This window comes from Pimephales promelas, chromosome 19 (assembly GCF_988280905.1).
Source record: "Pimephales promelas chromosome 19, fPimPro1.hap1.1, whole genome shotgun sequence".
NCBI lineage: Eukaryota > Metazoa > Chordata > Actinopteri > Cypriniformes > Leuciscidae > Pimephales > Pimephales promelas.
Window position 1 is genome coordinate 23640855 of NC_142787.1, and position 27882 is coordinate 23668736.

A 27882-nucleotide genomic window follows, 5' to 3' on the forward strand; every position below is an offset into this window, starting at 1 on the left:
GCTACAAGCTGAAGGAAACTTGTTTGGGAATCACTCCTGATCTAACAGACTTTACATATTTAAAGTCACAGTTCACCTGAAAAAAAATCTCCCTTGCGTCATTCCAAACTCATTTAGCATTTTTATCCGTGAAACAGAAACAATGATCTTTTTAAGACTTTTTATGCCATTTCTTTAAAGCTCCAGTCTATAATTTTTTTTTTGGTTAAAAATGATCCAAAATAAATTTGACCAAGTACATAACCAGCCAGTGTTCAAAACGATCTCCTTGCCTTAACTCGAAATAAAAAGGTAAGCTTGCAATAATGTTTTTAATTCCAGTGGTACTGGTGGATTTCCACGGGAAATTCAAGCAACTTTGCGTCATTACGTCACATACACATAAAGGAGTCTCGGCTATAGGCGATATTACGTGTGAGGATGATGGAGGTGGAGATTTATAGCCTTTTCTATAGCACTTGATATAATTAAACTTATTAATTTGATGGCAGATCCAGAAAGGTTCAAACGACAATCACCAGTGACAACTGGACTGCAACCGGACCCATGCAAAAACAAGGATAACTATCTAAAAGGACTGCACGTTTTAATGTGATATGATAACTGATAAGCGATTATTAGATTTAATCAGCACGATTTACTGCAATGCTTTTTTTTTTTTTTACCTTACTTGGTCAGAACAAACGTGGATGTTACTTATTCAGATGACAAGGGTGAAAATTACTATGTTGGTCATTTCCAAAAATAATAATCTGTGATGCCGAATGACAGTATCCACACCGGCGTGGTGACTGACCGCACATTCTCCTCAAAACATTGGATTCATCCACGCTGTTCCGTGCCGAGGCACAACCCACGTAAAGTTGATAATTCTGTGAAAACTGCAATTGCAGATTTCGACTAGAGATGGCGACAAAGAGGAAAAACTGCGGACTGCAGCTTTAATACAATTAAAGTGAATAGCGACCATGGGCTCCAGAAAGTACAAAAAAAAGTTTTGTGTGCTATATACCAAATTGTACGAAGCCATAGGACTGCCAGAAATGCGTGTTATTTACTGAAAATCTTGCCTTGACAACCATGGTCACCATTCACTTCTATGAAAAAGAGTCTCTTGGATATTCTGACATTCATGACTGCTTGTGTTCCACAGACAAAAGAGACGCACAGGTCTGTAACAAAATGAGGAGGACTAAATAAAAGATGCATTTCTGGGCGAACTAGCTTTTTTTAAAAGCTTTAGGTAAAAGATAGAGGAACTTCACAGATGGGCGTGTGTAGAGAAAGCGAAATGAATGAAGTGATACATGATGCTTTGACCTCAAATAGGTCCATAGTTGCCCTAATATAGAAGTGTTTCAGTAGAGTAGGCCACATGCAAATTGTGCAGTGCGAGATCAATCTACTTATTTGGTTTGTAAATCATTTTCTGATGACAAAACCTGGGAGTCTACCTTGACAGCAGAGTATCGTCACAGGTGGCCAGGGTGTTTTTCTATGTTGTCAAGCAACAGTTAAAGAGTTGCATTTAGTGTACAGTGAAGACTTGTAAACAAAATATTAAAAGTGGGTCACACACTTAGAATAGTACAATTTCCTTTTTTCCCCACATAGATACATTCACTATTTGTTTTCAAAGCCTTCTATTTGCACATACAACATTGGGGAGAATGTGGAATTACATTTATAGAATAATATATACACAATATCTCACAAAAGCGAGTAAACACCTCTGATTTGAGCAAACATTTTAGTATATCTTCTCAAAGGACAATAATATAGAAATTAAATTATGATATATTTTAGAGTAGTCAATGTGCTGCTTATATAGCACTATATATTTACTGTCCTCTTAAAATAACTCAACATACACCCATTATTGTGAAATTAGCAGGCAACAAAAGTGAGTACACCCTAACTGGGCCGAGCAGCATGATGACGACCCCAAACACACCGCCAAGATGACGGAGTGGCCAAGTATGCACATTGACTACTCTAAAGCATATCCAAGTTTAATTTCTATAGTATTGTCCTTTGAGAAGATATACTAAAATGTTTGCTGAAATGTGAGGGTTGTAATCACTTCTGTGAGATACTGTATAGTCCTATATAGTTGCATACCGAATCTAAACCTGTGAAAAATATTGACTCTCACTACTTTATGGTTTCAGATGATATATTGCTGTTAGTGATGCTAGAAAAACAAAAGCACAATGTATGTGGTACAATAAACTGAGGCCTAATTCTACATTTATGAATTTAATGAACGATCAAATGCCTCAACACCAAATGACAACATAAACAACCGCACTATAGGATCAGTAGAGGTCCAGTCCATCTAAACAATAGAGTCTATTTGGTCCTACCTCTATTTTTGGGTAGGGAGAAACACTGTGCCCTTTCATACTTGATTAATTAATTTACACTAATTAATGTCACTTAGTGCCCCAGCGCTGATCATGTCCCGTTTTTAAAAAGCACTCAGACACAAAAGAATCCACCCCATCAAAACATGCCCCGAATGTCCATGTATACAATCCGTGTGGAAGGATTCTTTTGAAGGAGAGAATGAATGCATGATTGGATATTAAACATTATTTTTATTTTATTATAAAGTAGTAGTAGGTTTGAACTAATTATAAAAATAAAGGTAGAAATATATTACTGTTGTAAATTACAAATTGTACTCTAAAATAATAAAAAAAAATGAATATTTGAGAATTATAATAATGAAATTTGCTGCATGCATTCTTTATTCTAAAATCAGACTATACAATTATTTAATCAAATCGCAGCCTTTGATTTGTTAATCACATTAGATGGAGATTCTCATGCAGCCCTAATTATTTGTTTTCATTTAACATTCAATATAATTATTCGTTTTTCCATCACTCACAAACCCGTTCGGGAAGCCCTGTTCTAAATGATAATTTTTGGATGAACTATCCCTTTAAAAATCATCAATTGTTTGTCTAATGAAAGACAGCCTTAGATTCCACATCTCAAAGCCTTAACAACCATAAAACACGAGCAGTGACATTTTTGTACATCTAATAGAAAGGCAATTCTCTTTCTTTTAAACTCCATATTGTTGACTCTTATTTTGGATTTCTCACGAACATTCAGAACACATATTCAACGCATGCATGACGAAGCTTAAATGGAAAATCTAACAGTTAAAACAGGTATGATCTTTGAACCATGAAAGCTGATACTGCATGAAGCAGCAGTGACGGAATCTCTAACAAAGGCCATGAAGGGAAACGATTAACCAGACTAGAAAGTCCCAGCATTTAGCATGCATGCCATTCCACACCTGAGCAATGTCCTCCTGTCATCATGTGAGACTGACTGTTCTGCTAATTGTTCCAATGCATTTCCAGCAACAGTAATGAGATGGAACTTCTCAGTAGACAGTTGGGACATAGAGTCAATACAATCAGCAACAAGTTTGTCTGGGTTACTTACAAGACGGGAGCCAGGCTATAGCTACCAAGATACAGGAATGACTGTTACACGGTTTAGAGCCTCAGCATAAGCAGCCAAACTGCATCATGTATGAGTGTGTATGTTCTATATTGACACCAATAATAAAACAGAAATAAGCGATCGAACACTTCAGCTGTCTATGAAGAAGTGTGAGACTCTTGTTTCCTTATCTGAGTCAGCTCCTAGTGTCCTGATCTGTTGGGCTTGAAGGACACAGTAATGAAGGCCCCAGATAAAGGCTGGAAAAGCTATTGTGGTGGGAGGGAGCTGGTGAGAAACAAGGGTGAGACCTGCACAACTGGTTTTTCATGGCTTCTCTGAGCTTGCATGACAAAAAGACCTGCATCCACGTCAGCTGTTTAACTGAGGTACGGGTGTTTGTGGCAGCTCTATGCACCATAAAAATGAGTCTGACTATAAACCATAATTCACAAACTACTTCATAATGTGGTGTTTTTCTGAGTAAAACAGAATTTTTACTTTTTTATCTTACAGTATTTACACTACCATTCAAATATTTGGGGTCGGTACATTTTACAATTTTTTTTTTTTTTTTGTAAAGAAATGAATAATTATATTCAGCAAGGATGCATGCAAATTGATCAAAAGAGACAGTAAAGACATTTATGTCACAAAAAAAATTCTATTTAAAAAAAAAAATGAATACATTTTCTATTTCAAATAAAAAAAGAAAAACGAATGTATCACAATAAAAAAAGATTAAGCAGCACAACGGTTCTAAACATTGATAATAACATATGATTTCTGAAGGACCATATGACACTGAAGACTGGAGAAATTATAATGACAATTCAATAAATAAAATGCATTTGCAAATATATTGATAAAAGTTATTTTAAATTGTTTGTATTTTTGATCAAATAAATGCAGCCTCAGTGAGTATAAGAGACTTCTTTAAAAACATTCATTCTAACAGACCCCAAACTTTTGTAATCTTAAAAGGAAATTCAATGCAAAATGATCGCAAACTAATATATTTTAATAAAAAAAGAAAAACATTTTGTTTTTTTGGAATAGAGTGCACCATTTAGAACAGAACTGTGCATTAAAATGGTCAGTTACAGTTGTTATTCATAAATGTGAATAAGTGTTAGATTATAGTAGCTTCCCTTCAAGTTTTCTGCATGTCTACAAGTCAACATGAGTGACGTCACTCATGTTGACTTGTAGACATGCAGAATACTTGAAGGGAAGCTGCCTACTATAATCTATCACTTATTCACATTTATGAATAACAACTGTAACTATTATAATTTAATAAACTATTCTCACAATATATTTCTGTGGGGCAAAGCTCAATGTCAGGAAGTCTCGGGTTTCACTAGATTCAGCACACTTTCCCCATGGCTACAGGGTAAACGGTTAGAGCAAAGTGTCTCTGCTAGCCACACCCTGATCACTGTCAGCACACTCACAAAACGTCCTAGAGGGAGAGATCAGGTGTTTCCTGGGGGACGGCTCACACTTTTTCCCTTTCCACCTGTGATCTTTGTCCTGACCCCTGTCCAGGAATGACTAGCTGGTTGCCAGTGAAATCTGACCCCACTACCTGAGTGTGAAGTCCAAACAGTGAGGCTTGCTGCAGTGGTGAACAGGCGAGTGCGAGGCTTACTGCTAAATCAATGAAAAGTGACCGGAGTAGAACAGGTGCACTGAAAAAAAGTTTTGCTGAATAAAATTCCCATTTCATTATAAAAACACGCAATTTGGGAGACTATTTTGTATTGTGAGATATACTGCATTACATTTTAGAGATAATGTTGCAACTTGCATATTTACAACACATTTAATATCATGAGTATTTCAATAAAATGATTTCATATTCTTGTGTTAATTTAGTTAACTTGCATTTTTATTTTAATATTTGATTGAAAAATGTTAATCTAATTTGGAACAATGTCTCGTTGTTTTAAATGGGCCCAACGAAAAACTAAATAAAATTTCATGTTTTATTTTTAGCAATATTTAAAGGGTTAGTTCCCCCAAAAATGAAAATTCCGTCATTAATTAGCCCACTCACCTTCATGTCATTCCAAATACGCACGACTTTCATTTATTTTCAGAACACAAGACAGAAAGACATTATAGCTTTGTATTATGAACAGATTGAATTCAGGCTTTTATTCATCAATGCACACATCAGATATATTAAAGGGAAGTTCAAGAATGCTTGCTTGATGTGCGAGAACCACACATCATGGTTCTTGTGTTACGCAGCAGGTTTGGGCTTCCCCAAGAACCAATGAGATTTGTTCTCATGGTTCAAGCAAGTTCGGTTTAACTTCTGTTTATGTTCGCCTGTCAATCTCTATACTCTTTTTTTTTTAAAAATGCTGGGTTGTTTCAACCCATGTTTGGGTCAAATATGGATCAAATATGGGTCAACCGTTGGTTTAAAAAAAAAATATTTGTTTCAATTTTGTAAAACCAGTTGAGGAGTTTGTCCATATTTGACCCAAACATGGTTTGAAACAACCTGGCATTTTTAGAGTATATGAATAAAAGTCGAATTTTAATCTGTTCATCATTTAAAGCAATCCACCTGTCTCTTCAGAAAATTTGGACTAAACATATCTATTCATTTGGATTTGTTTTACGATCTCTTGATTACATTTTTGAAGTGTCAAAAGTGGTAGCTGTGTGGACTCTAAATAGAGGCACAAAAATCTCTCAGATTTTATTAAAAATATATATTTCGAAGATGAACGAAAGTCTAACGGGTTTGGAACAACATGACTGGGAGAGTGATGACATAATTTTCACTTTTGGGTGAACTAACCAAGCAACATCACCAGCCTTGTTTGTAGCCAACTACCCCCATAATCAGTGGGTTCATTTTACTTGAGCTGTGCTGATGGAGCCAGGGATGTTAAAAAAGAATTAGTTATAATCCATCTTTAAAACCTGACGTAATTTAGGGACTCACAGAGGTATACCATTTTCTTACATAAGAAAAAGAGCATGCACATTACAATAAAACATCTTAAGTGCTTCTCTCTCAGATTTCTCTCCCCAGTCATCAGAGACTCTCGTTTCTGCATCAGTTACCTTAGCAGTGGCATTTGCCGAGCCATGAGTGCAGGCTGTGTGATGATCGCACATCCACCCCAATGGTACGTTCCCCCTGGACCTGCACATGACTTGTTTATCTGCCCAGAGGCACTGAAAGACCAACAGTGACGTACTATAGCGCATCCCATGGTTTAATCAAGGAGATGTCGAGAAGACCATGTATTACACCCAAACAAAAAATAGAAAGGGGGTGTTATTGTTGAAACAGCACGGCAGAAGAAAGACTCAGAGAATTTATTTGGAATGGACAAAAAGAGACATCAGCCCCATCAAATCTAGGTTGTGCTGGGGTCAATTCAACAAAACCTCCCATTTTGGAGGGGGGGGGGGGGCGGTCGAAACTTCGGCTGGGGTGCATTGTGCCCCAAACTAATCTTCTTTCTGAGAACAATAACCAAACAAAGACACAAAGCTCCAACAAAAGGCTACATGATAGTAACTTACATACTTAAAGCAGGGAGCATCAAATAATAATGTAATTTAATATTATTTATAATATTATTTTTCATTCAAAAAGTTAGATTTTTGTAAGGTTTACTGGGAAACATAAGGGATTGTCCTATTTTAATAGCCAGTACAGGATGAGTCATCAATATATTTGGTGCATTTTCCCAGCAGAGAAAGACATTTTAAAGCCACCATGATATTAAAAAATAAAAATGCATATACATCACATATAGGGAGCAAAATAGACACTAGCATTTAGACATTTACCTAAAACTTCTTATTTCATTAGATAATCAACACCATAAGATGTTATGTTCTTAGATTTATAATAAGCCTCTTTAAAACTAGCAAGTTGGTCTAAGAAGAAAAAACAGATGGTAGATTGTCTTCCTGGTCTTAGATACAGATTATCAAAAAGTAGATTATGAAATTTAATTAGGTGATAGGGGTGACTTTAAAAGTCTATTTAATACTCAGTGTAACCAATGATACATTGGTGGTTATGATGACATCACTGGTTTGGTCTTTTGCGTGAGATCGTTAAGATAACAGCTCAAAAGATAATAATAAAACCAGCAAAGTGTGGAATACTCTTGGGTTAAATATCTGATAATAACACAAAGGCAAAAATAAGGGAGTGAACTGGTGTAATATGTATCCACCCTTATGAGACACTATAAGAATTGGGATGAAGTGAACAGTTCACCAAAGGCTGAGGACAGGAGGAAAAGAAACAATATTAAATTTGCATACAGGCCCAAACAACTTAGAAAGACTGAGTCACCTACAGCATTAATGTGACAATAAACAATGATGAGGTCTTTCCTAATTTGTAATATCATATTTAGCCTATAGCTAGCATTACTTCTCTGAAATACTTCTACCTGGCTAGATTAAATAATAAAAATAAACAACTACCAACTGTTTACATTTGTGAAATGACAAGAAATGAATTTCTGCTATATTCTATCTGGGAAAATCTAATTTCTATCTTATGAAATATTTTAGAGCTAGGCACAGCTTAGAAAAAAATATTTAGCCTACTACTAAAATTATACATTTCCATGACAAAAAAATATCACTAATATTTCCAGGTTTTCCATAACTAGTATGGTGGTCCTGAAAATGAATCTACAATATTCATATTAACAATTTCAACAAGCACAATAAACTACAGCTTCAATTTTTCCAAATGAGGAGCTCAATGTGACAACAAACAATGTCTCATACTATTGATACTATTCCCAAACAGCACATTGCGTAATCTACAAATGGATGAAGTTCATCATTATAACTGGACAATTTTGTCTGTCAATTATTAATAAACAGCAGTTACTAAATATCTTCAGTAACCTATTGACTATGCTGGTTTTGACAGAACAGATACACGTAATGGAAGAGGAAGAACTCGCCATGAACACATGGTTGTGTCTCAATGCCCAGTGAGCTGCCTTCGCAGACAGCATTGTTTGACACCAAAGCCGCGTTAGAACGCGCACAAACGTGCTGTCTAGATAGGCAGCTCAGTACGTTTTGACACACCGCGAAAGCCGAAACTATTACTTACTGACCGAAACCAACAGAAACACACCTGTCCGCGATACTTCCCTGTGTTTTATAGGAAGTTAAATGCAGTTATCTAGAACAACAGAGGGTGTCAAATAGTTGAAGATTACCTTTTGTGAGGTTTTATGGTGTTTTTAGATGAATTTAAAGATTTCAAGCTAGTCATGCTACATTAAACGAAGATTTAACGTTACTCCCCATCCAAAGATTGATGAAGGCGTCGTTTACTACCTCATACAGTAAATTACATTATATTACTGTCCATCTATGACATGTTACATTTTTATACTACTTATTTATCTTTTTAATGGTGGAATAAAACTTCAACTATTACAACAACTCACCTTAGAGTAGAGTTCGGTTACAGACATGATCCCAAATACAGCAGCTCCCACCTGAACCACTCACATCAGCACACGTAAGGTTAAATATGTCCGCTTGAATATGATGATATTCCCAACAAGCTTTATAATCCAGCTTCCTTGTGTCCTGTCACCACTCCATGTTGTGCTGGTTTGTACTTTTGTACTCCCTCTGACGGCTAATGTTAGCGCGCTAGCAGCGCCTGATCACGGCAGGTGTCTGTCCCCATAATTGAAGTTCAGTTAGAAAAGAGTCCTTCATCCTCCGCATAAACAAATTACAAGTTAAAATAAGCAATGACTGCGACTTATCACAGATTTCTAATAATGGCTCAAAGGTAACGGTAAAATAAGAGATACATGTGTAATTGTCAAAAATGCAGGAGTGAAGTTGCTGCCCTGCCTTCTTTCTGTCTCCATGGACTCTCGACCATGACTGACATTACCGCACCGCAGCGGCAGAGGATCACAATCAGGATCACAGAGGACAATCTGTGTGTCTACAGCGACACCCTCTGGCCAATCAACAGCACTGCATTAAAATAACATTGACCGTAGTAAAACGTCAGGATTGTACGTACTGTATATTCTCAGGTATGAGTTCAGTCAGAAAATATTACGAGAACAGTTTGTTCAGATAAAAGCTTTTACCTTTGTATAAGTGCCGTTTACATTTAAATTAGTTCTGAACACCAAGGGGGGATTAGAAAACGTTTAAAAATCTAAAAAAAACTTTATGACACATTGTGATGAAGGTAGGGCCTATAGTCATAAGGGGTAGGCTACTTTTCTTGTCACACGACAACAAAATATCTGTCTTATTGATGGCTTTTTAAAATTAATATATAAAAACAAACAAACCATAAACAGGCATTTCCAATAATAAATCCTATACAAAAAATATGCTTCGTTTTTATCTGCTTTTCTGCATTGCACTCTAACTCGTGTTTCACAAGCTTACACTTGAGGCTTTATTCACAGGAAATTTGTTTGCTGAACTTGGGTCTTCAGATAAATTACTTGTGTTGGTTCTCATTTGTAAGTCACTTTGGATAAAAGCATCTACTAATTCACTATATGTAAATTTAAATGTAAAATAGCATCGCTGCTTATTTGTGTTTTTTTTTTAAGAATAATAAAGATTATGTCAACAACTTTTCTCGGACAGTTACACCACCTATAAAATCACAACGACTTAAATTTCAAGATTCATTTTAATTAAAAAATATGTTCACTTTTGAAAATGTGTAGTCAAGCCATTTATTTATTTATTTATTTTTGTTCAATTACTTACTAGATCCAGACAAAAACATTACATATTTGACTCCAGCTAAACTTTGAAACACATAGCACAAAAATAAGCTACTGTATAACATCAGAATTCACATCATTGCTCCAAGATAACACTGCTCTGATTAAACTGATTGGGTCCATTTTACTGTAATCACACACAATGTGTAATTTAACTCTCTCTATAGGGCCTACTTATATGTACTTTTTCTTATGTTTCTTAGAAATATTTGAGAGCCGAACCTGCCCAGAATAATTGAATACTATGGAGTGTTTGCTCAATGTCTGCATCATTAATCAAAGACACAAATCTGGGCAACACAGCAGCTTCTCTACTCTTATCTGCAAGGTGCAGAATGGACACAACACAAACCATGTGTAAAGTACAGGGTGGAATAGAAAATCAGCCTAAGTAGTGTTCGCATCCTGAATAAGGACATAAAAAAATTCATAAACAGAGCTGTGATTTTTGTTTTGAGGAAAAATTGTTAAGCTGGTTCATTTATAAAGCTGTAACCTGTAAATCTCGGTGAACCACATGCTGTATTATTAATGTGATAAGAAAATCTAGAATTAAAGAGCAGCTGTGTCTGACTTACCTTGACATAAAGCTCATGTTCACGCATCTTCTTCTCTTAAAAATTGTGCCAATATCCACAGACACAAGCAAAGCTCTGAATTATTCGGATATAGTGTATTCCTCATGACATGCTTTAAAAGATTATTAAGAGAATTTTGTTAAGTTAAACCTGTCTGAACAGCTGAGTGAGAAAGAAAAAAAGAGACAGAAATGAAATCATATCAATTGCTTCCACACCCATAGCACTCCTAGGTAAGGTATTGGGCGTTGACTAACTTCTTAACCATAACACTAGCTGTTGTGGAATCTGCAGTGTCTAAAGTTAACCGCCCACTCCCTCACCTAAAAATCAGCCCAGCAGCTTATTGGTCTAAAACCTTGTTGCCAAATCATTATGGAAATACTCTAGAGTGTTACCTGTGTCATTTTTAAACCACAACCTTTTGACCTCTCCTGGTATTGTGTACTGTACATGCTTCATAGCAACTGTGGAGAGTGTCTCAAGTTTTTAATTAGATGGTTGGTGTTAAAAGGCGGTGCATAAGGAAGTCTTCTATGTGAAATCTATGTGAAGACACTCTTCACATTCTGTTCATTGAAATTATTTGCTTTCTTGAAATCTTGAAATAATCTTTTAAACATGCAAATATCTACCTCAAAACAAGCTAATCCAGTCAGACTTGTATTCACTGTACGCCTGAATACAAACTTTGACACGGGATAATGAATCTGATCACAGATCACATAAATGTGTAAAACAAACCCATTTGTTAGGAACTTCACTGAAAGTTCCGTTTTTAGAATATTGTATACTATTGTTAAGAATGTAATTAATGTTGTGAGTTGAATTGGTTTGGATTTATGCCAACTGTCCACCAGAGCTGGAGAAGCTGCGCTCTCGTCTCCTGAAGGGATGAACTGCTGTGGTGCCGGATATGGGCCTTGAAAGGATGTCCTGAATCTTCTTATTGTACTGCTCCTGGTACATTAGACCCTCCTGGAACTCGTGTTCTTTCTCAGCTTGTTCTGCTTCACAAATGTGCTGGCGGTGCAGCATCTGAGCCAGTAAATCAGCCTGATACTCCTGAGAGGCCTTCCTTAAACTGCACATGTGTGAAACAAAATATAATGCATTTTTGTATGTTTTGGTATGGGTATGATTAAGATGAACAAGTTTGAGAGACAGAAACCTACCGAGTCTTTTCTTCATCATCCAGCAATTTGTTCTCTTGAACGATTCGGTCAAGATCCTCTCTCTCTTTGAAAGTCTCAGCCTGTTTCTGCAGGTTCTCGTTCACTAAAGGGGATAAAAAACAACATTTGATAAAACTTTATAATTACATTTATGTATAATAATAAATTATGTAGATTTTTTAACAAAGTCTTATGTTCACCAAGGCTGCATTTATGTGATCAAAAATTCAGTAAAAACAGTAATGTCATAAAATAGTATTACAATTCATCAAAACTTTTTTTTTTACTTTTGCATTTTAAATATGCTAATTTGGTGCTCAACTTGTTTTATTATTATGTGATTGTTCTACTTCATATTTTTGTGGAAACCCTGACTCAAGATTATCTATCTAAAATGTTTTATTTTATTTATTAATTTTTTAAATGCTGATTTCTTTAATTTTTTATAATTTATATCAATGTTGAAAACCGTTGTGCTGCTTAATATATATTTTTTTTATACTTTATATTTTTATATTTTAAATAAAAATATTAGAGACAGTATAATATTGTTAAAGACAGTATAATATTGTGATTCCTAAATTGACTTTCAGCATTAAAAAATTAAATTTATATATATATATATATATATATATATATATATATATATATATATAATTGCCTGATCTTAAAGGAATACTCTACTTTTTTTTTGGAAATAGGCTCATTTTACCACTCCTCCAGAGTTAAACAATTGGGTTTTACCGTTTTCGAAAGTATTCAGCCGATTTTCTGATATTTAGAAGAATATCAGTAACCAGACAGTTTCTGGTCTCATTGACTTCCATAGTATATTTTTTTCCTACTATGGAAGTCAATGAGACCAGAAACTGTCCGGTTACTGATATTCTTCTAAATATCAGAAAATCTGCTGAATGGATTTTAAAACAGTAAAACTCAACTGTTTAACTCTGGGGGAGTTGTAAAATGAGCCTATTTCCAAAAAAAGTGGAGTATCCCTTTAAAGCATTTTCCTTACACTTCTCCTGGATCTGCAACTGGCGAGTGTCCATGACATCTTTCATGAGTCTGTCTCTCGCTGCCTTTTCCAGACGCCACTGTGCCTCCCTGCGGGCCCAGGCCTGCTGGAGCTCTGATTCAAACAGTTGCTCAGTCTCAGCTTCCAGTCGTTTCTGCTCTTTCAGCTGCTCTGCTAGATACTCCCGGTACCTGTGCTGCTCCTCTTTCAGCTCCAGCTATTCATGAAAAAACATTTCATAGATTTAGGTTAATGGATACCACTTTTTTTTTAATGGAAATTAACACTTTACTCAGCTGAAGTCTGACCTTTTTGAGAAACTCGCCCTGCTTTTCATCTCTCTCTTCACTCTGAAGCTTCTCCAGGATGCTCATATCCAGAGCCAGCTCATCCTGCCGATCTCGTGCCAGGCGCTTCATCTTCAGCCGAAGAGAAAGGTCCAGCTGCTTACGTCGTTTTTCTTGGTCTTGAAGCTTCTGTCTGCGCTCTCGCTCTTCCTCCAGATGGAGCATCTCCCTCTGGTCTCTCTGAGGAACACAGCGTTCAGAAGAATCAATGGCGCAGTTTTTTTTTGTACAAATATTATGCTGGATTTTAAAATTCAATAAACTTTTGTCTAAATAAATGAAAAACAAAACACTGAAAATTAAATTCAACTGCAAGAAAAAATTTAAGGAATCCCAAAATTACATTGTGCATTGAGAAAAATGGATATTCGTTTTGAGATTAGCTAGATTACATTTAACAGTAATTTAGTTTTTAAAGATTCATTTAAAAAATAAATATAGTGTCTAATTAATTAATACCTATTTAATATATTAATTTTTTTATAACACACTACAAAACTAAACCAACAAACTAAAAAAATTATATAAGAAAGATTTATTTTTAAGTAAAATATTATATATGTTCAACAGAAGGAAGAAATTAATACATGTTTGGAACAACCTGAGGGTGAGTAAATGAATTTTCATTTTTGTGAACTATCCCTTAAAGGTCATCTATGAAAAAAGTAAATGAGGAAGCACTATTAAATATTTAATATCGACAGATACAGATCAGTAAATTGGCCCTTAACTAATAACCTACAGACATGTTGTGCATCCCTAATAATAATGTCAATTGAACTGAATGATCAGTACCAGTAACTGGGCCTCCTCTTGCTTCAGCTGCTTGGCCCTGATTCTCTGCTCCTCAGCCATTTCCATCTGTGCTTGCAGGAATGCCTTCTGCTGGAGGTTTTTCTCTTTCTGACGTTGAGCCTCCTGGTTATGACGTTCCTCTTTAGCCAGCCTGTCACTCTCCCACATCTGAGTGAACTGTCTGTCTTCTTCTCGTTGCATCCGTCTCACTTCCTCCTTAGTACGGATCTGAGATTCACGCTCAGTGCAGACCTCATCCTGTCTGCGCTTCATCTGCACGGTACGCAGCTCCTCGCACTGCTCTCTAAAACACAGGAAGAGGGAAAATCTAGTCTAATCCAAAGTTCAAGATGACCAAACTACTAATGATATGACCTTCTACCTGAAGAGTTGATCGAATTTCTCAGCAACAAGCCTCTGTCTCTCGCGCTCCCTTCTCTCTCGTAGAGTAGTGGCTCTTTCATGCATCTTAGCCTGCCTCTCCAACACTGTCTCTTTTTTTGCCTCCATCTCCCTGAAGAGTTCCTGCTCTTCTGACTCCAGCAGCTCACGAAGCCTGTCGAAAAGAGCCAGACAAATGTCATTACACTACAGTGAAAAACTATTTCTTAATAATTTATGAGATTATTCCATTCAAACCTTTCCCTCTTTTCATCAATGCCTATGTGGTACTGCTCTCTTGCTTCCTGTAGATGTCTACTAATAGTGGCCGAAACAATCCGGCGCTGTGTGTTTCTTTCCCATTGCAATCTCACATCACAGGACCTGTGATCCTTGGTAAACTCCAGAACCTCATTCTGTGTCACCTCCTGTTTCCTTCTCCTCAGAAAAAGGTTGTCTATGTCTTTGGATAAAGGATTTCTTGCTCTCTGAAATGTACATATTTGAGTTGAATATTAAAACACTAACCAAAATTTTAATAATAGGCTGCTACTGTATGTAATCTCATCAAATCTGCTCTTCCCAAAGAGAAAGATACAGTCTAAAAAACATACATATAACATAATCTGTACATTAACACATTAGAAAATGTTTAGCTTCCATCTTTCATTAATGTATTTTTTTTTATCATCCGTGATAATGGATGATAAAAGGTCCCAATAATATTTGAAAATTTGGTCTCATAATCATCATCCTCATCATCAGTGTGTGTGTGTGTGTGTGTGTGTGTGTGTGTGTGTGTGTGTGTTGATTTTGCAAGTAAACATAACTAACGTTAATAACTCACCACTGCCACGGAATGTGCAGGTCCAGTAATCTCCCGTGTCCTTCTTCGGTGGGCTGTTAACATGGTACTTTTTTAACTCTACTTTCGCAGACTGTAGCTAGCTTGAGAAATGACCCACAACTTGTGTTTTACGGAACTAAACGGATGTTGCCATAACAACGGCAAGCCATATCAGCCGCCTTTCAAAAGCCACTTATGTGATCATTGCTGGTACGATGATGATTGTCAACTTGCAATTTTCATAAAATACAATTAAATGCTAAAGTTAAATTCCATATTATAAAAACTCCAATAATCTTGTGACTGTGAAATTATTATTACTTTCTTTAATAACCGGGACAGGCGAGCTTTTATTTTGTGAAGTTTTCAAGCGAAACGAGACTACCCACCTTTCCCCTTCCAATCTTTGACTTTTTATTGAAAAGAAAAAAAAACGTTTTATTAAAAAAGAAAAGAAAACCAAGCAAACAAACCAAAAATGTCACATCTAATCCTCCTAAACAATAATCTTTAGGAGAAATCAATCAGCAATCAATCAACATTTATTTCTATAGCGCTTCACAACAACCGTCAGGTAAATTATTATTCTTTTACAATTCTATATAAAAGTGTAGGGTCAGAAACACATAAAATAACATTACTCACATTGATTCATATTTAGTTTGTATAACTGCTAGTATATTAGGTTTTTGTCTGATGGTGATAGTTACATAACAGACCAGAGTCACTTTTGCAATTTACTTCCAATGAAACAAACACAAAAGGAGACCATCAAATACTCCAGATAATATGAGAAGTTATTGCGCCCTGAGCTTTTAATTTGAAATGTCTCCTCTCCGCCCGCTTCCGGTGATGTCAAATCTCCAGAACGCGCCAAAGTTTAGACGGACGCGCAGTGAAGACAAGGCACTTTTCTGTGTAAATATACCATCAGAACAGACAAACAACCTGCTTCACATGGGACAGCTTTAACACTGATGCAGGTGACTCGCAATGTATGTTTATTTGATAAAATAACTGAAAATTGACATCGTACAGCATCTGAATGTCGGAGTTGACATTTTACTAGTGTTGACATTGACACAGTTGCTCACCTAGTCATATTTTGCATGTATGACATTATGTTTATGTTAAAACGAACATTTTAGGTGTACTTGTAGCTTTTTTTAAGTGTAAAACTTAACTGGTTTGCTTTCTCTAACGTTAGTCCTGACTTGTGTCCACAGATCAGATCATGTCTGTGCCTTTTGTTAAAGACTGGGATGTGGTACAAACCCTCGGAGAGGGGGCGTATGGAGAGTAAGTGACCACTAGTGTACCTTTTTATTAGTGCCATCCTGATCAGTTGAAGTTTTAAAATATATGAATCTACTTCAAATTACTGTAGGGTGCGACTGCTGGTCAACAAGAAGACAGAAGAGGCTGTGGCTGTGAAAGTTGTGGACATGGCAAAAGCCAAGGATTGTATCGAAAACGTGAAGAAGGAGGTTTGCATATGCAAGATGCTCTCACACCCCAACATTGTACGTTTCTTTGGGCACAGGAGTGAGGGGACGACTCAGTACATATTTTTGGAGTACTGTAGCGGAGGAGAGCTCTTTGACAGAATCGGTGAGATTTGGACATTTTTTTTTTGTTGTTGGATCTGTTTCTTTGTCCTGTTGTAATGTACATCTGGTGGGGTCTGAATGTATGTGACGAGCGATTGTGTTCGACTCAATATGTCATTTGACTCTCATTCTGACAGAACCGGATGTTGGGATGCCAGAAAAGGATGCACATAGGTTTTTTCAGCAGTTAATAGCTGGTGTGGTAAGTTTTGGGTGATTTTAAAACTTTAGTTTTGACTCTGGTTTGTTTTGTGAACAGTTTTCACCCGATAGCTGCCTTTGTAGTGAAACTAGATTATCTCTCACTTACAGGAATATCTTCATGGCATTGGGATTACACATCGTGACATAAAGCCCGAGAATATTCTTCTTGATGATAAAGGTACATCTAAAGGGTTTTGTGTTTCCTCATTATAAAACAGATTCTACTAATACTATACCTAGAGATTGGCATGGTTTTATTTCAGCTGTCCTAATAGCTGGTTTGTTTTGTATTGAGAGATTTTATGGAAAGTACCCAATGCCAATCTCTAGGTATGATGAAGGGTATGTGATGGTGTGGGGCTATTTTAATTCCAAAGGCCAAGGGAACTTTATCAGGATGCATAGTATCCTGGATCCATGACATTTTAAGGAAGAACATTTATTTATTTATGATAGATTATTCATTCACAAAAAAAATTGGTGTCCTTAAAGGTTGTATTTTTCCAAATTTAAAATCAATTTCTAAAAGATGATTTTTTTTAGTGAACTTTAGCATGGGTGTTCATTTATGCTTTATAGTACCATCAAAAGTTTGAAAACATTATCATTTTTAATGTTTTTGAAAGAAGTCTCTTTTGCAGATCAAGCTTGGATTTATTTGATAAAAAAATACAGAAAAATAATAGTACTGTGAAATTTTAATACAAATTTTAAAGAAGAGTTTTCTATTTAAATATACTATAAAATATTATTTATTTATGTTATGCAAATTTGAATTTTCAGCATCATTACTCCAGTCTTCAGTGTCACATGATCGTTCAAAAATCATTCTAATATGCAGATTTGATACTCCGTTATTATCAATGTTGGAAACAGGTGTGCTGCTTAATATTTTTTTATAATCTGTGATGCCTTTTTTCAGGATTCTTTGATGAATAAAAAGTACACAAAGTACAAAAAATTGTATAAAAAGAACATTTGTTTAAAATAACAATCTTTTGTAACAATATACACTTCTGTTCAAAAGAATGGGGTCGTATTTTTCTTTTTCTTGTTTTAAAAGAAATTAATACTTTTATTCAGCAAGGATGTGTTAAAGTTTTTGTTATAAAGTGATAGCAAAATCTTTGTTTGAATATATATATATATATATATGTGTGTGTATATAAAATGTGTACATACATGTGTTTGTATACACGCACACAATTTCTAATATTAAACATTTTATTAAAATGCATATTTTTGCTCAGATAATCTCAAGATCTCTGATTTCGGACTGGCTACCATGTTCCGCCACCGTGGCCGAGAGCGGCCGCTGTCCCGTTTGTGTGGCACTCTACCCTATGTTGCCCCCGAGCTGATGTCACGATCGGCGTTCCACGCTCAACCTGCGGACACTTGGGCTTGTGGCATTGTGCTCACTGCAATGTTAGCTGGAGGTAGGACAACAGTTTTCTGAGTGTAGACAACATCTCATTGTAAAGATTTTAGCATATACTGCCTTTTTCCTTAGAGTTACCATGGGACCAGCCAAGCGAAAACTGTCAGGAATATTTAGATTGGCTGGAGAAGAAGATCTACCTCACACCGTGGAAGAAAATAGATGCTGTGGCCCTGAGTAAGTAGCTTAGCTTTATTTAATCCATTTTAATTTTTGTATTTATTTAGACCAGAATATCATTGAATTGTGATAGCTCTTTTGACTTGGACCAGAAAGCAATTACTCAGAACACACTAGCAACTGCATAAAAACATCTTACAGAAACACTCAGAATTATGTTATGCTTAAGTTCGTGTTTTATTTTCTTTGTCAGGTCTGCTATCCAAGATATTACTGCATAATCCAGAGGAAAGGTTTACCATTCCTGAAATGAAGAAACATCGTTGGTTTTGCAGAAGTTTCAAATCAGGTACTGCTTTCAAGCATTAGCTCAGTAAGTCATTCAAGAATTTTTGTGATTCTGATGGATCTGTATTTTTGACCACAGCACTAAAACGACAGAGTGACATGCCAGTAACAAAGATGCATCGAGCTGACTCGGAGCTCTCACAGCTGAGACGAAAAAACAGGTCAGTACGACAAATGAATGCAAATGGCTGCCGAATGACAGGTTACTATGAAGAGAAACTGAGTTCACTATTATATGCTATATTACGTTCTAAGGGCCACATCCATTACTACCTATGTGTTTCCTCAGTGATGACAGAGCACAGATCTCCAGCTCTCAGCCTGAACCACAGGGATTGTGGGAGGAGAAGGAGGTTACAGTGCACACTGATGTCAGTGTCAGCTTTTCACAACCTACCTGTCCTGACCACATGTTGCTGGGCAGCCAACTACTTGGCACTCCGGGTGCCAGCCAGGTAATTTAGGTCTCAGTTATTTCTGTCAAAAATGTTAGTTCTTATTCCACAATAATGCTTCAATTTTATTTCACTCATATTGTTGAAATACATAGCCTGATGTATTATTCATTTTGGGTCATTTTACTTTTTTTTTTTTTTACCCAGTTATTTATTTGATAAAACTAATTAGATTAAATAAATAAATAAAAAATGATTCGCTTATTTTATTTATTATTTTTTTTTTTTGCAGAACCCATGGCAGCGGTTGGTGAGAAGGATGACCAGGTTCTTTACTACAGAGAAAGCAGAGGCGTCTTGTATTGCTCTCCGTGATGCTTGCATTGCTATGGGTCACACATGGAAACAGAGCTGCACCAATCAGGTCACTAGATAAAACAATCATTTGTTACATTAAAGTATTTTAAATACTTTGCGCTAAAACCTGAACCATATAATTCACTGATCTTCTTGTTTTTGTCCCCTTTTCTCTCTTTCTATTCATAGGCGACAGTGTCCACAATGGATCGCCGCAATAACAAGCTGATCTTCATAGTACACTTCCTAGAAATGGAGGAACGCATTTTAGTAGATTTCCGACTGTCAAAGGTAAGCAAATTACTTTTATGCTATGATTTATGGCTTATTAATTACACTTACCTCACCATGATGATTCTAAATTAACTGGTTTGTCAGGAGTCTTTGAATAAAGAATTATTAATTTTTATTTGTATGATATAATTGTTTTTTGAATAGTAAACTCCGTCTTCTAAAAAGTGTTCTTTTGTGTTCTAGGGGGATGGTTTGGAATTCAAGAGAATATTCCTGAAACTGAAACTGAAACTGTCTGACATTATTAGTAACCAAAAGGTTTTGCCTTTGAATTGATGCTTGTTCACATTTTAACATGCAAAGCCAACATTCACACATGCGTATATACACGCACACAAAGTTGTTTTATGATTGTAGAATGTGTTTGTAGTTGTATATGTCTGTTTTTCTGATCAGTGAGTGAAGGAGTGAGGAGAAACTGTCAAATTTAGTTTATCTGTTCATTTGTGTTCTGTTACTGAAGTGAAGAAGATGGTTTGAGTTCTGCTGCCTCTTGAAAAGATGCAAGTGAAAGCAAAATTTTAAATAAATCTGTCATCAATAATGCGGTTTGTTTTCGACTGCTTTGTTTAAATTAGAAAATGGAAGAAAAATGTATCATGTTCAGCCTTCATTTTATTCAACGCTGAGTTCAGAAATGAGTGTATTTTGCTTACAAAGACAATTCATTCAAAAATATCAAGTTGTTTTCCTACATGATTAGTTTACCTCAACCCATGTGATTCAGAAGCAGTTAAAATCAGATTAGTTCATTGTAAATAGACACATAAAAGGTGAATGGAAAAGTACTCAAGTCATTTTCAATCTGTACTGGTGTAGAAGCAAGCAGTAAATGTAGAAAACAACATAACAATCCTGCTGTCAAAATTTGTGTTTTAGTTATACCAAAACCATGTTAGCTTGATAATATTTGTTATAGATTTTATCTAAATGGGAGACACTTGCAAGTTGATCTTATAAAATTACATTCAACACAAAATTATTTCCCGCCCTTTCTTAGTTTACTTCTACTGATGATGAGAATTGTGTTCCTGATCCCTAGTAGTAAATGGTAACAAAATAGTTATGATCAGCCTTGTCTTTAGCTCGAGGCCATGACCGTAATAGTTACGTTGACTGGCTCCTCGCCAGGGGGAAGGTTTGTAGGTGTTGCGGTTGGCCTTGGCAGTGCCATTGATGCTGCTGTAAGAGAAAGCAGGGGGGGGGGGGTTGTGAACAAAAATGTTTCTAATTATATTTTTGAATTGAATAAATAGGTTTCAATGGTGTGAGGTACCTGGACTAGCTGGTGGGCTTGGCTTTCCTGTACTTCTCTCCCCCTCTGCTGTTCTAGAAACCTCATCCTCAGGGAAGTTAATGTTCTCTCTGGATTGGCTATTCTGCCTGAAAAACACAAATAGTAGTAAAATAGGCAAAACATAGTAAAGAGCAATCAAATAACTGATGAATATCAATTATCAAAGCATACCTTCCAAATATCAAGTCATGAAGCCCTGTAAAGTGTGAAAGTGGTATTAGCATACAGCCTTGCTAGTGTTAACTATGAAATTACTACACTTCTTTCAACATTAAGGATGCGTAACTCACGTGGGTTATTGTTGCGGTTCCGTACCACATACAAGAAGAGCAGTACAGTGATTATTGTGGCTATGATCATGCCCCCGATGGCTGCCCCGATCACAGCTGGGTAGGCATTGAAGGGAGGTTCGGCTGGAAGACAGCATACCTATATCAGCTTCACAATATCAGTGTCACAATAGTGTGCCATGTACCATGGCAATCGGACATTTATTCAGAGGCTTATAAGAGCTCTTATTCCATAATATAAATTGTAAAGTGTTACTGTTTTTTGGGGGGTGGAATAAGCTTAAACATTTACTTGGGTTAACTTGTGTGTATTTAGCATCATTAGCATGATCAAATGCTCTTTTTTTAGAGGTAAGTTGTTATCAGACAGAAGTAGACAAAAGTAATGCCAGGAAAGGTCAAAAGGTAAGTTAACAGGCAGGTCATGTAAGAGGAAAGGGATAGAAGGATGGAGATGTGTGGGTATGGAAGTGGTCAAGTGTGCATTTCACCTGAATGGACAACAAAACAAAAAACAACAGCATTAGAGTTTCAGTAAGTGCTAACTAAAAAAAAAAAATCCCAACAATAAAAAAACCCCAATCTTATTTGTCAACTGCAGTGAATTATATTCTGCTTTTCTATTTTTATGCAATTCATGTTTATATGTGCATTGATGCTCAGATTTTCAATGTACCTTGTAAGTGTTCTCACCTGGGCTCTTCATCTCTGAAGGGTTTCCAATGGTGCGATGGTTGAAAGCGGAAATGCGGAATCCATAGGTTCCTGTGGGATCCAGATTGTTGATTTGGTAGCTTCGGGAATCAGGCTCCAGATCTACCAATTTCTGCCAGGGAAGATCACTGTTTCTTTTCTTCACAGGTTCAGGGAGCCTCTGGCGCTCTATAAAGAATCCGGTGAGCTCGCCATCAGTCTGGAGCTGCCACTCTAAGTCAACATCAGTCCGTTGACGACTGTTGTAAATGATCCTATTGATGATTATATTTGGGGGCATTGGATACCCTGAAATAGGAAGGTTTAGAAAGTCATTCATTTACTGTATATATAACAACCAATTACAGAGCAACAGGAGTTGAGATACAGTAGTACCCATCCATCTGCAGTATGTATAAGTACTGTATATGAAGTATAATGTCAGTATGATACTTAAAGGCTTGCTTACTCTTCACCATCAGCATAATGGGAATCTCTGCCCCTCCGACAGCATTGGTAGCCGAACACCAGTACTGTCCGCTGTCCTTATCACTGTCCGTTTCCCGCACGGTCAAGTTGGTCCAGGCGGCAGCCCGCTCCAGGACGTACTTCTTAGGAATCTCATTCACATGCTGTTTCAGGTTGTTGTACCAGGTGATCTCTGTGACAGGGTAGTTTCTACTCAAGACACATGTGAGCTGGACATCACTTCCCTCATAGACGGTCATCACACTGCGCTGGGTCACTAGGACCGGTGCCTCTGAAGACCGAAAGGACACAGTTTTAAATGGAGTCTTTTACTGTTTTAAAAGAGTGCTGAAAGTGAGCCCTTTCTTACCCAGCTTTAAAGTACACTGTTTGGTCCCCTTAGTCAATGGATGTTTTGCATGGCACGTAAAGGCTTTGCCACTGTAGATAGCACTTGACCGCAGAACCAGGATGTTGGCATTCTCCTCAGACGTGCCTTGCATGTCCCCTGAGCTGGAGGACCACCATACCAGGGCTAGAGGGAACCCACCTTCCCAAGAGCAGGACAGCATTAGGTACTCATTGTTTCGAGTTGCATATGCAGAACACTTTGGCTCCCCATTGGGCATCCCTGGGATCAAGAGGATGTACAAATTATTTACTGACCTTTCATTCATCTCAACTAGGTGCTCTTGGTTTTACACTTACAAGTTCTGGCACTGCAGCTCTTGATTTCATTTGATGCGATATGTGAGCCTTGACAGATGAACACACTGTTGTTTCCAGTCTCTTCCCCTTTCTGAATCTTGGTGATGTTTGATAGTCCCTCGCTCTCTTCTCCAAACACATACGGGGTCCATCTCAAAGTGGCTGCTGGGATACCACCCTCCCAGGTACAACGGAGGGCCAGGTCAGTGTAATTGTTTACTGGTGAGATTGAGCATGTTGGAGCGCCATCTGGAGGATCTGTGGGAACAAAACCATTGTGTAACACAGGGCAGTGAAATGGATCCAGGGTAATTTGGGCCAATTTTGGAAACTGATAGAGGCAGAGAAGTGCTCCTGAATTTGAGCCGTATGAAGAGGTCGGATTAGGTGTCTATTATTTATCTAGATAGAAGAGGTAGTCATCTTCTAGAAAGTTCAAGAGTAGTGAAATATTGGATTGGCTTCTGCTAAAAAAATATTAACCTTTATCATTCCCGTTTCAAATAAGCCAAACTTTAAGACATATCATGAGAAGGTGTTGCTGTGTTAGTATACAGTATCGGTGGGGTTGTTAGCACCCTAGTCATTCAAGAATAGGTGTACATTCAAGGCACGAAGGGGGGATTGAGGTGTTATGACAAACCAAAACAAGGCCTTTTGGCCTTTCTCGACTTGTCATAGCACAGAAACAATCACACCTGCTGTATACCTTCAGCTCTCAGAACTGTCCTTCATCTCCTCCAGATGCACGTCCACAATCGGCCACTGTGGAATCCTGACACCTTTGTTTACGTAACTGTTTTTATGTTCGTGTGAGCATGTTTGTGTGAAGGAAAAGATGTAAGAGGAAGCAAAGGCAAGGAATTTGAGAAGCAAACTTGAAGAAGTTGTAGAACTCTATCAGGACAGGTTGAAGAAACAGCAAAGATGGCCACCAGAATCCAGGCAGGGGGTTGTGGGAGCACTCACAGTAGACGGTGAGGGTGATGGTTTTCCTGGAGCGGGTGTTGAGGTAAGTGTTCTGAGCCAGGCATGCATAGTGGCCCGTGTGCATGCGTAGGACCTTGGTGATGGTGAACTGTGGACCCGTGAACACCTGGGAGTTGTTGTAGAACCAGACATACTGACTGGGGGGGTTAGAAGAAGCTTGACACAGGAGAGAAACCGTCTCTTTTTCCAGGGCGGAATAACCCCGCTCTGTCACTGAGTAAGGGGTGACATCTATCTGAGGCTGGTCTGGACCAACTAGAAAAGAGACATAGATGTTTACATGGCAGATTCTCTTTAAATTGCTTTTCATATCACAGACTAAAAAGATATGATGCACCAAACTTTGCTATTTCAAATAGAACTTGGGAGTCTCTTACAAATGATGTCTAGCCAGATTCGGTCACTGCGCTGCTGGTTGACTTGGTTGCTGGCGAGACACCTGTACCATCCAGTGTGATTGCGGCTGACCTCAGTGACATTGAATAGGTTGTCGTTATAGATCTCAGCCATGGTGGTGAGCTGGCTTTCCCGACTCTCCTGTTCCCATATGTAATTAATAGGCCCAGTTCCATTGTCCAGGCGACATTGCAAGGTCATTGACGTGCCCTCCACTGGCGAAGAGTCGCTCATCACAATGTAAGGTTTGGTAACTGGCACTGTTAAAGTCAGTACAAAATGGAACCTCATTATGTAACGACTAAATAATAACATTTCATGCACAACCTAAACAATAAACAAATCAATGTTTTTTTTTTTTAGTTTAACCTTTTCTTTGTTTCCTTTTTTTCATTGGAAATTACCTTTACATGTATTAATTTAGATGGTAACAAACAATTCATGCTAATATCATCAACGTTATAACTTAACTAGATCAATCACTAGTTAATCACAAGACTTCTTTAGACAAAGTTTCTTGGTTTAAACAATATAGTTTTGATGTATACTAGTTAATTAGACTTTGGGGCATGCCAGTTTAAATTCCAGGGGAAATATAAATAAACCTTGAATTTGTTCAGCCATTGTTCTGATCAGTACTTAGACAACCTCTGATTACCACTAACCTAGAACATGCAGAAATACATAGTAGTAATACAGCTTGGCTCCTTCCGGGGTATCATACAGTGCCTGGCAGGTGTACACTCCCTCTGCAGCCAGAAGAAGCTTCTCAATGGACAGAGAGGCGCTGTTGCTGATTATTGTCAGATCACCCAAGTCGTTGGCTAATTTCTGTATTTTGGGACCCTTTCCAAAGTTGTACGCCACAGCACGGATGATGTCTGTGCCCGGTTGTGTGAAGCCCCAGATGTAGACATCGGGTAAGGTGGGGCCACACTCCAAGATCACTCCACGTCCCACCACGCCATTGGTCTTGGTCTCACTGTATACCACCTGTCCCGCGTCCAAGATATCTACGCCTGGGAGAGTACACAAACAATTTTAGAGGTGGCTGTAATCCAAGATATTATTAGCATTGATTAAGTGGCTAAGGGTATGTCACAAGTATTCTCTTGACTTGTATTTTGTCAATATGAGAAATAATATTTCATTTTCCTCATTCCACACACACAGTCTAAACAAGAAAACAAATACTTCTAATCAGACGGCTAACAAATCTATGATTGAAAGTAGTTGAGACTGGCATTGAACAGAATATTAAAAAAAATATTGATTTTCTTACCTTGAAGGAGGAAGGGTGGAAATAAAACAGTCAGACAGATATAAGTTACCCCTAAAACTCTTTGAACCATGGTGCCATGATCTCATGTCCAATGACTTGACCAATATGTAAAAAGGAGCAACAGCTATCTTCAAAAAAGAAGAAAAAAACAAAGAGAAATATCCAATAAATATGATGTGACCTCTCTGAGCTTATGATTACAGCCGAAGTCTACCGGCTCAATGAGAGAAAGAAGCAACTGAGACTCTCTAAACTGATTTGGTTTGAATAATTCACAGACCCCTCCCTTCCATGTACAAGAATACAGCGGACTGGAGTAGAAAGGTTTAGGATGACACAATGATAGCTGTCCCTCATCTATTATTGAGGGTGGTGGGATGGATGGCCGTTCTTGCATTCCATCACACGCAGTGAGAAAGAAAAAAACATCTGATATGTGCTGTAACGCAATGAGGTGTTCTCTTATATAAATAATAATAAAAAATGCTAATATTAAACAACAAACCTTTAAAGGGATACTCCACTCAAAAATGAAAATTCTGTCATCATTTACTCACCCTCAAGTTGTTGCAAACCTGTATGAGTTTCTTTCTTCTTCTGAACACAAAGGAAGATATTTTGGAGAATGATTGAAACTTTGGCACCATTGACTTCCATAGTATTTTTCTTTTTCTATGGATGTCAATGGTGCCAAACAACAGTTTGGTTCCAATCGTTCTTCAAAATATCTTCCTTTGTGTTCAACAGAAGAAAGAAACTCATACAGGTTATTTGCAACAAATTGAGGGTGAGTAAATGATGACAGAATTTTCATTATTGGGTGGAGTATCCCTTTAATAGTGGCCTGACATTGTTAATTAATTCATTGATACACAGATTATGAATTACTTACATTGTGAATTATATTTTTCATCAGTTTGGAATTGTTAACTTTCAGTCTGTTTTGAAGGCTACATATAAAGGTAGGCTGTGGCTAATGCACAATTTAAAAAAAATCTAAATTTAGATTCCAGGGTTAGTTGAATTAACAGCCTGAGGAGATGCACTTTAACCACAGATCTCTGCTCTTATGAGCTCATCCCCTCTCTGGGTTTGAGGTCAGAATTTGTGTGTGTGTGTGTGTGTGTGTGTACTTACTTAATTTTGGGGACAAATCTGTACCCAGAAGTTACCAAAATCTCCAAAAATCTCCCTTTAGGGATGTCCTTATTTTTAAATCTGGTTTAAAAAAGTAATTAAAGTTTTTTTTTAAATGCAGAAAATTGTGTGATGGGTAGGTTTAGGGTTAGGGTTAGAATAGAAAATACAGCATTAACAACCATTACGTCTATGGAATGTCCCCATTTAGATAGCTAAGTAAATGTGTATATGCGTGTGTGTGCGTGTGATTCCATCCATAACAGCTCAGCCAAGCAAAGGAAACAGAGTGCCTCGCTACATTCATTCATGAGTTTCTCATGTTACACTTCCATGTAAAGTGGACAAACACACTGGAACAGAGAGCACAACCCAAAAACGCAGATGCCAATGCAAATTATGATATGATATATATCACGTAACCATTGTGAATAATGATATTA

At 37.1% G+C, this 27882-nt stretch overlaps 4 protein-coding genes across 7 annotated transcripts in view; 1 reads left to right on the top strand and 3 right to left on the bottom strand.

The window, feature by feature from the left end:
* myo5b (myosin VB) overlaps positions 1-11459 on the bottom strand; it is a 48342-nt gene extending 36883 nt beyond the window's left edge. For 2 of the 3 annotated variants that reach the window (XM_039693697.2, XM_089124068.1), the window contains exon 1: positions 8940-9402. In XM_039693697.2, the coding sequence (XP_039549631.2) occupies positions 8940-8966 (27 nt within the window). In that variant the 5' untranslated portion in view covers positions 8967-9402. Of the gene's footprint in view, positions 1-8939; positions 9403-10846 lie in introns of those variants that run through there. The other variant, XM_089124069.1, reaches the window with a different exon arrangement.
* A 37-nt stretch (positions 11460-11496) lies between these two features.
* cfap53 (cilia and flagella associated protein 53) lies at positions 11497-15711 on the bottom strand. Its single transcript, XM_039693699.2, has 8 exons — positions 15410-15711; positions 14821-15050; positions 14564-14737; positions 14182-14485; positions 13348-13566; positions 13040-13256; positions 12022-12124; positions 11497-11930 (listed from the first exon to the last, which is right to left on the bottom strand). The coding sequence occupies exons 1-8, from the start codon at positions 15470-15472 to the stop codon at positions 11687-11689; spliced, it is 1554 nt and encodes a 517-aa protein (XP_039549633.2). The 5' UTR covers positions 15473-15711; the 3' UTR covers positions 11497-11686.
* Positions 15712-16244: 533 nt separating this feature from the next.
* Positions 16245-20723, top strand: chek1 (checkpoint kinase 1). 2 transcript variants are annotated; one of them, XM_039694072.2, is made up of 13 exons: positions 16245-16392; positions 16636-16708; positions 16797-17020; positions 17157-17221; positions 17332-17401; positions 18474-18662; positions 18737-18841; positions 19038-19133; positions 19212-19293; positions 19422-19587; positions 19820-19951; positions 20074-20175; positions 20362-20723. In XM_039694072.2, the coding sequence occupies exons 2-13, from the start codon at positions 16644-16646 to the stop codon at positions 20452-20454; spliced, it is 1389 nt and encodes a 462-aa protein (XP_039550006.1). In that variant the 5' UTR covers positions 16245-16392; positions 16636-16643; the 3' UTR covers positions 20455-20723. The 2 variants fall into 2 exon arrangements, with proteins under 2 accessions (XP_039550006.1, XP_039550005.1); XM_039694071.2 differs by having other exon boundaries at positions 16246-16404.
* Positions 20724-20775: 52 nt separating this feature from the next.
* On the bottom strand, positions 20776-26614 carry vsig10l2 (V-set and immunoglobulin domain containing 10 like 2). Its single transcript, XM_039694069.2, has 12 exons — positions 26303-26614; positions 25686-26039; positions 25002-25280; positions 24604-24879; positions 23635-23892; positions 23297-23557; positions 22928-23218; positions 22459-22767; positions 21766-21888; positions 21647-21671; positions 21455-21561; positions 20776-21360 (listed from the first exon to the last, which is right to left on the bottom strand). The coding sequence occupies exons 1-12, from the start codon at positions 26370-26372 to the stop codon at positions 21260-21262; spliced, it is 2454 nt and encodes an 817-aa protein (XP_039550003.2). The 5' UTR covers positions 26373-26614; the 3' UTR covers positions 20776-21259.
* Positions 26615-27882: the final 1268 nt, after the last annotated feature.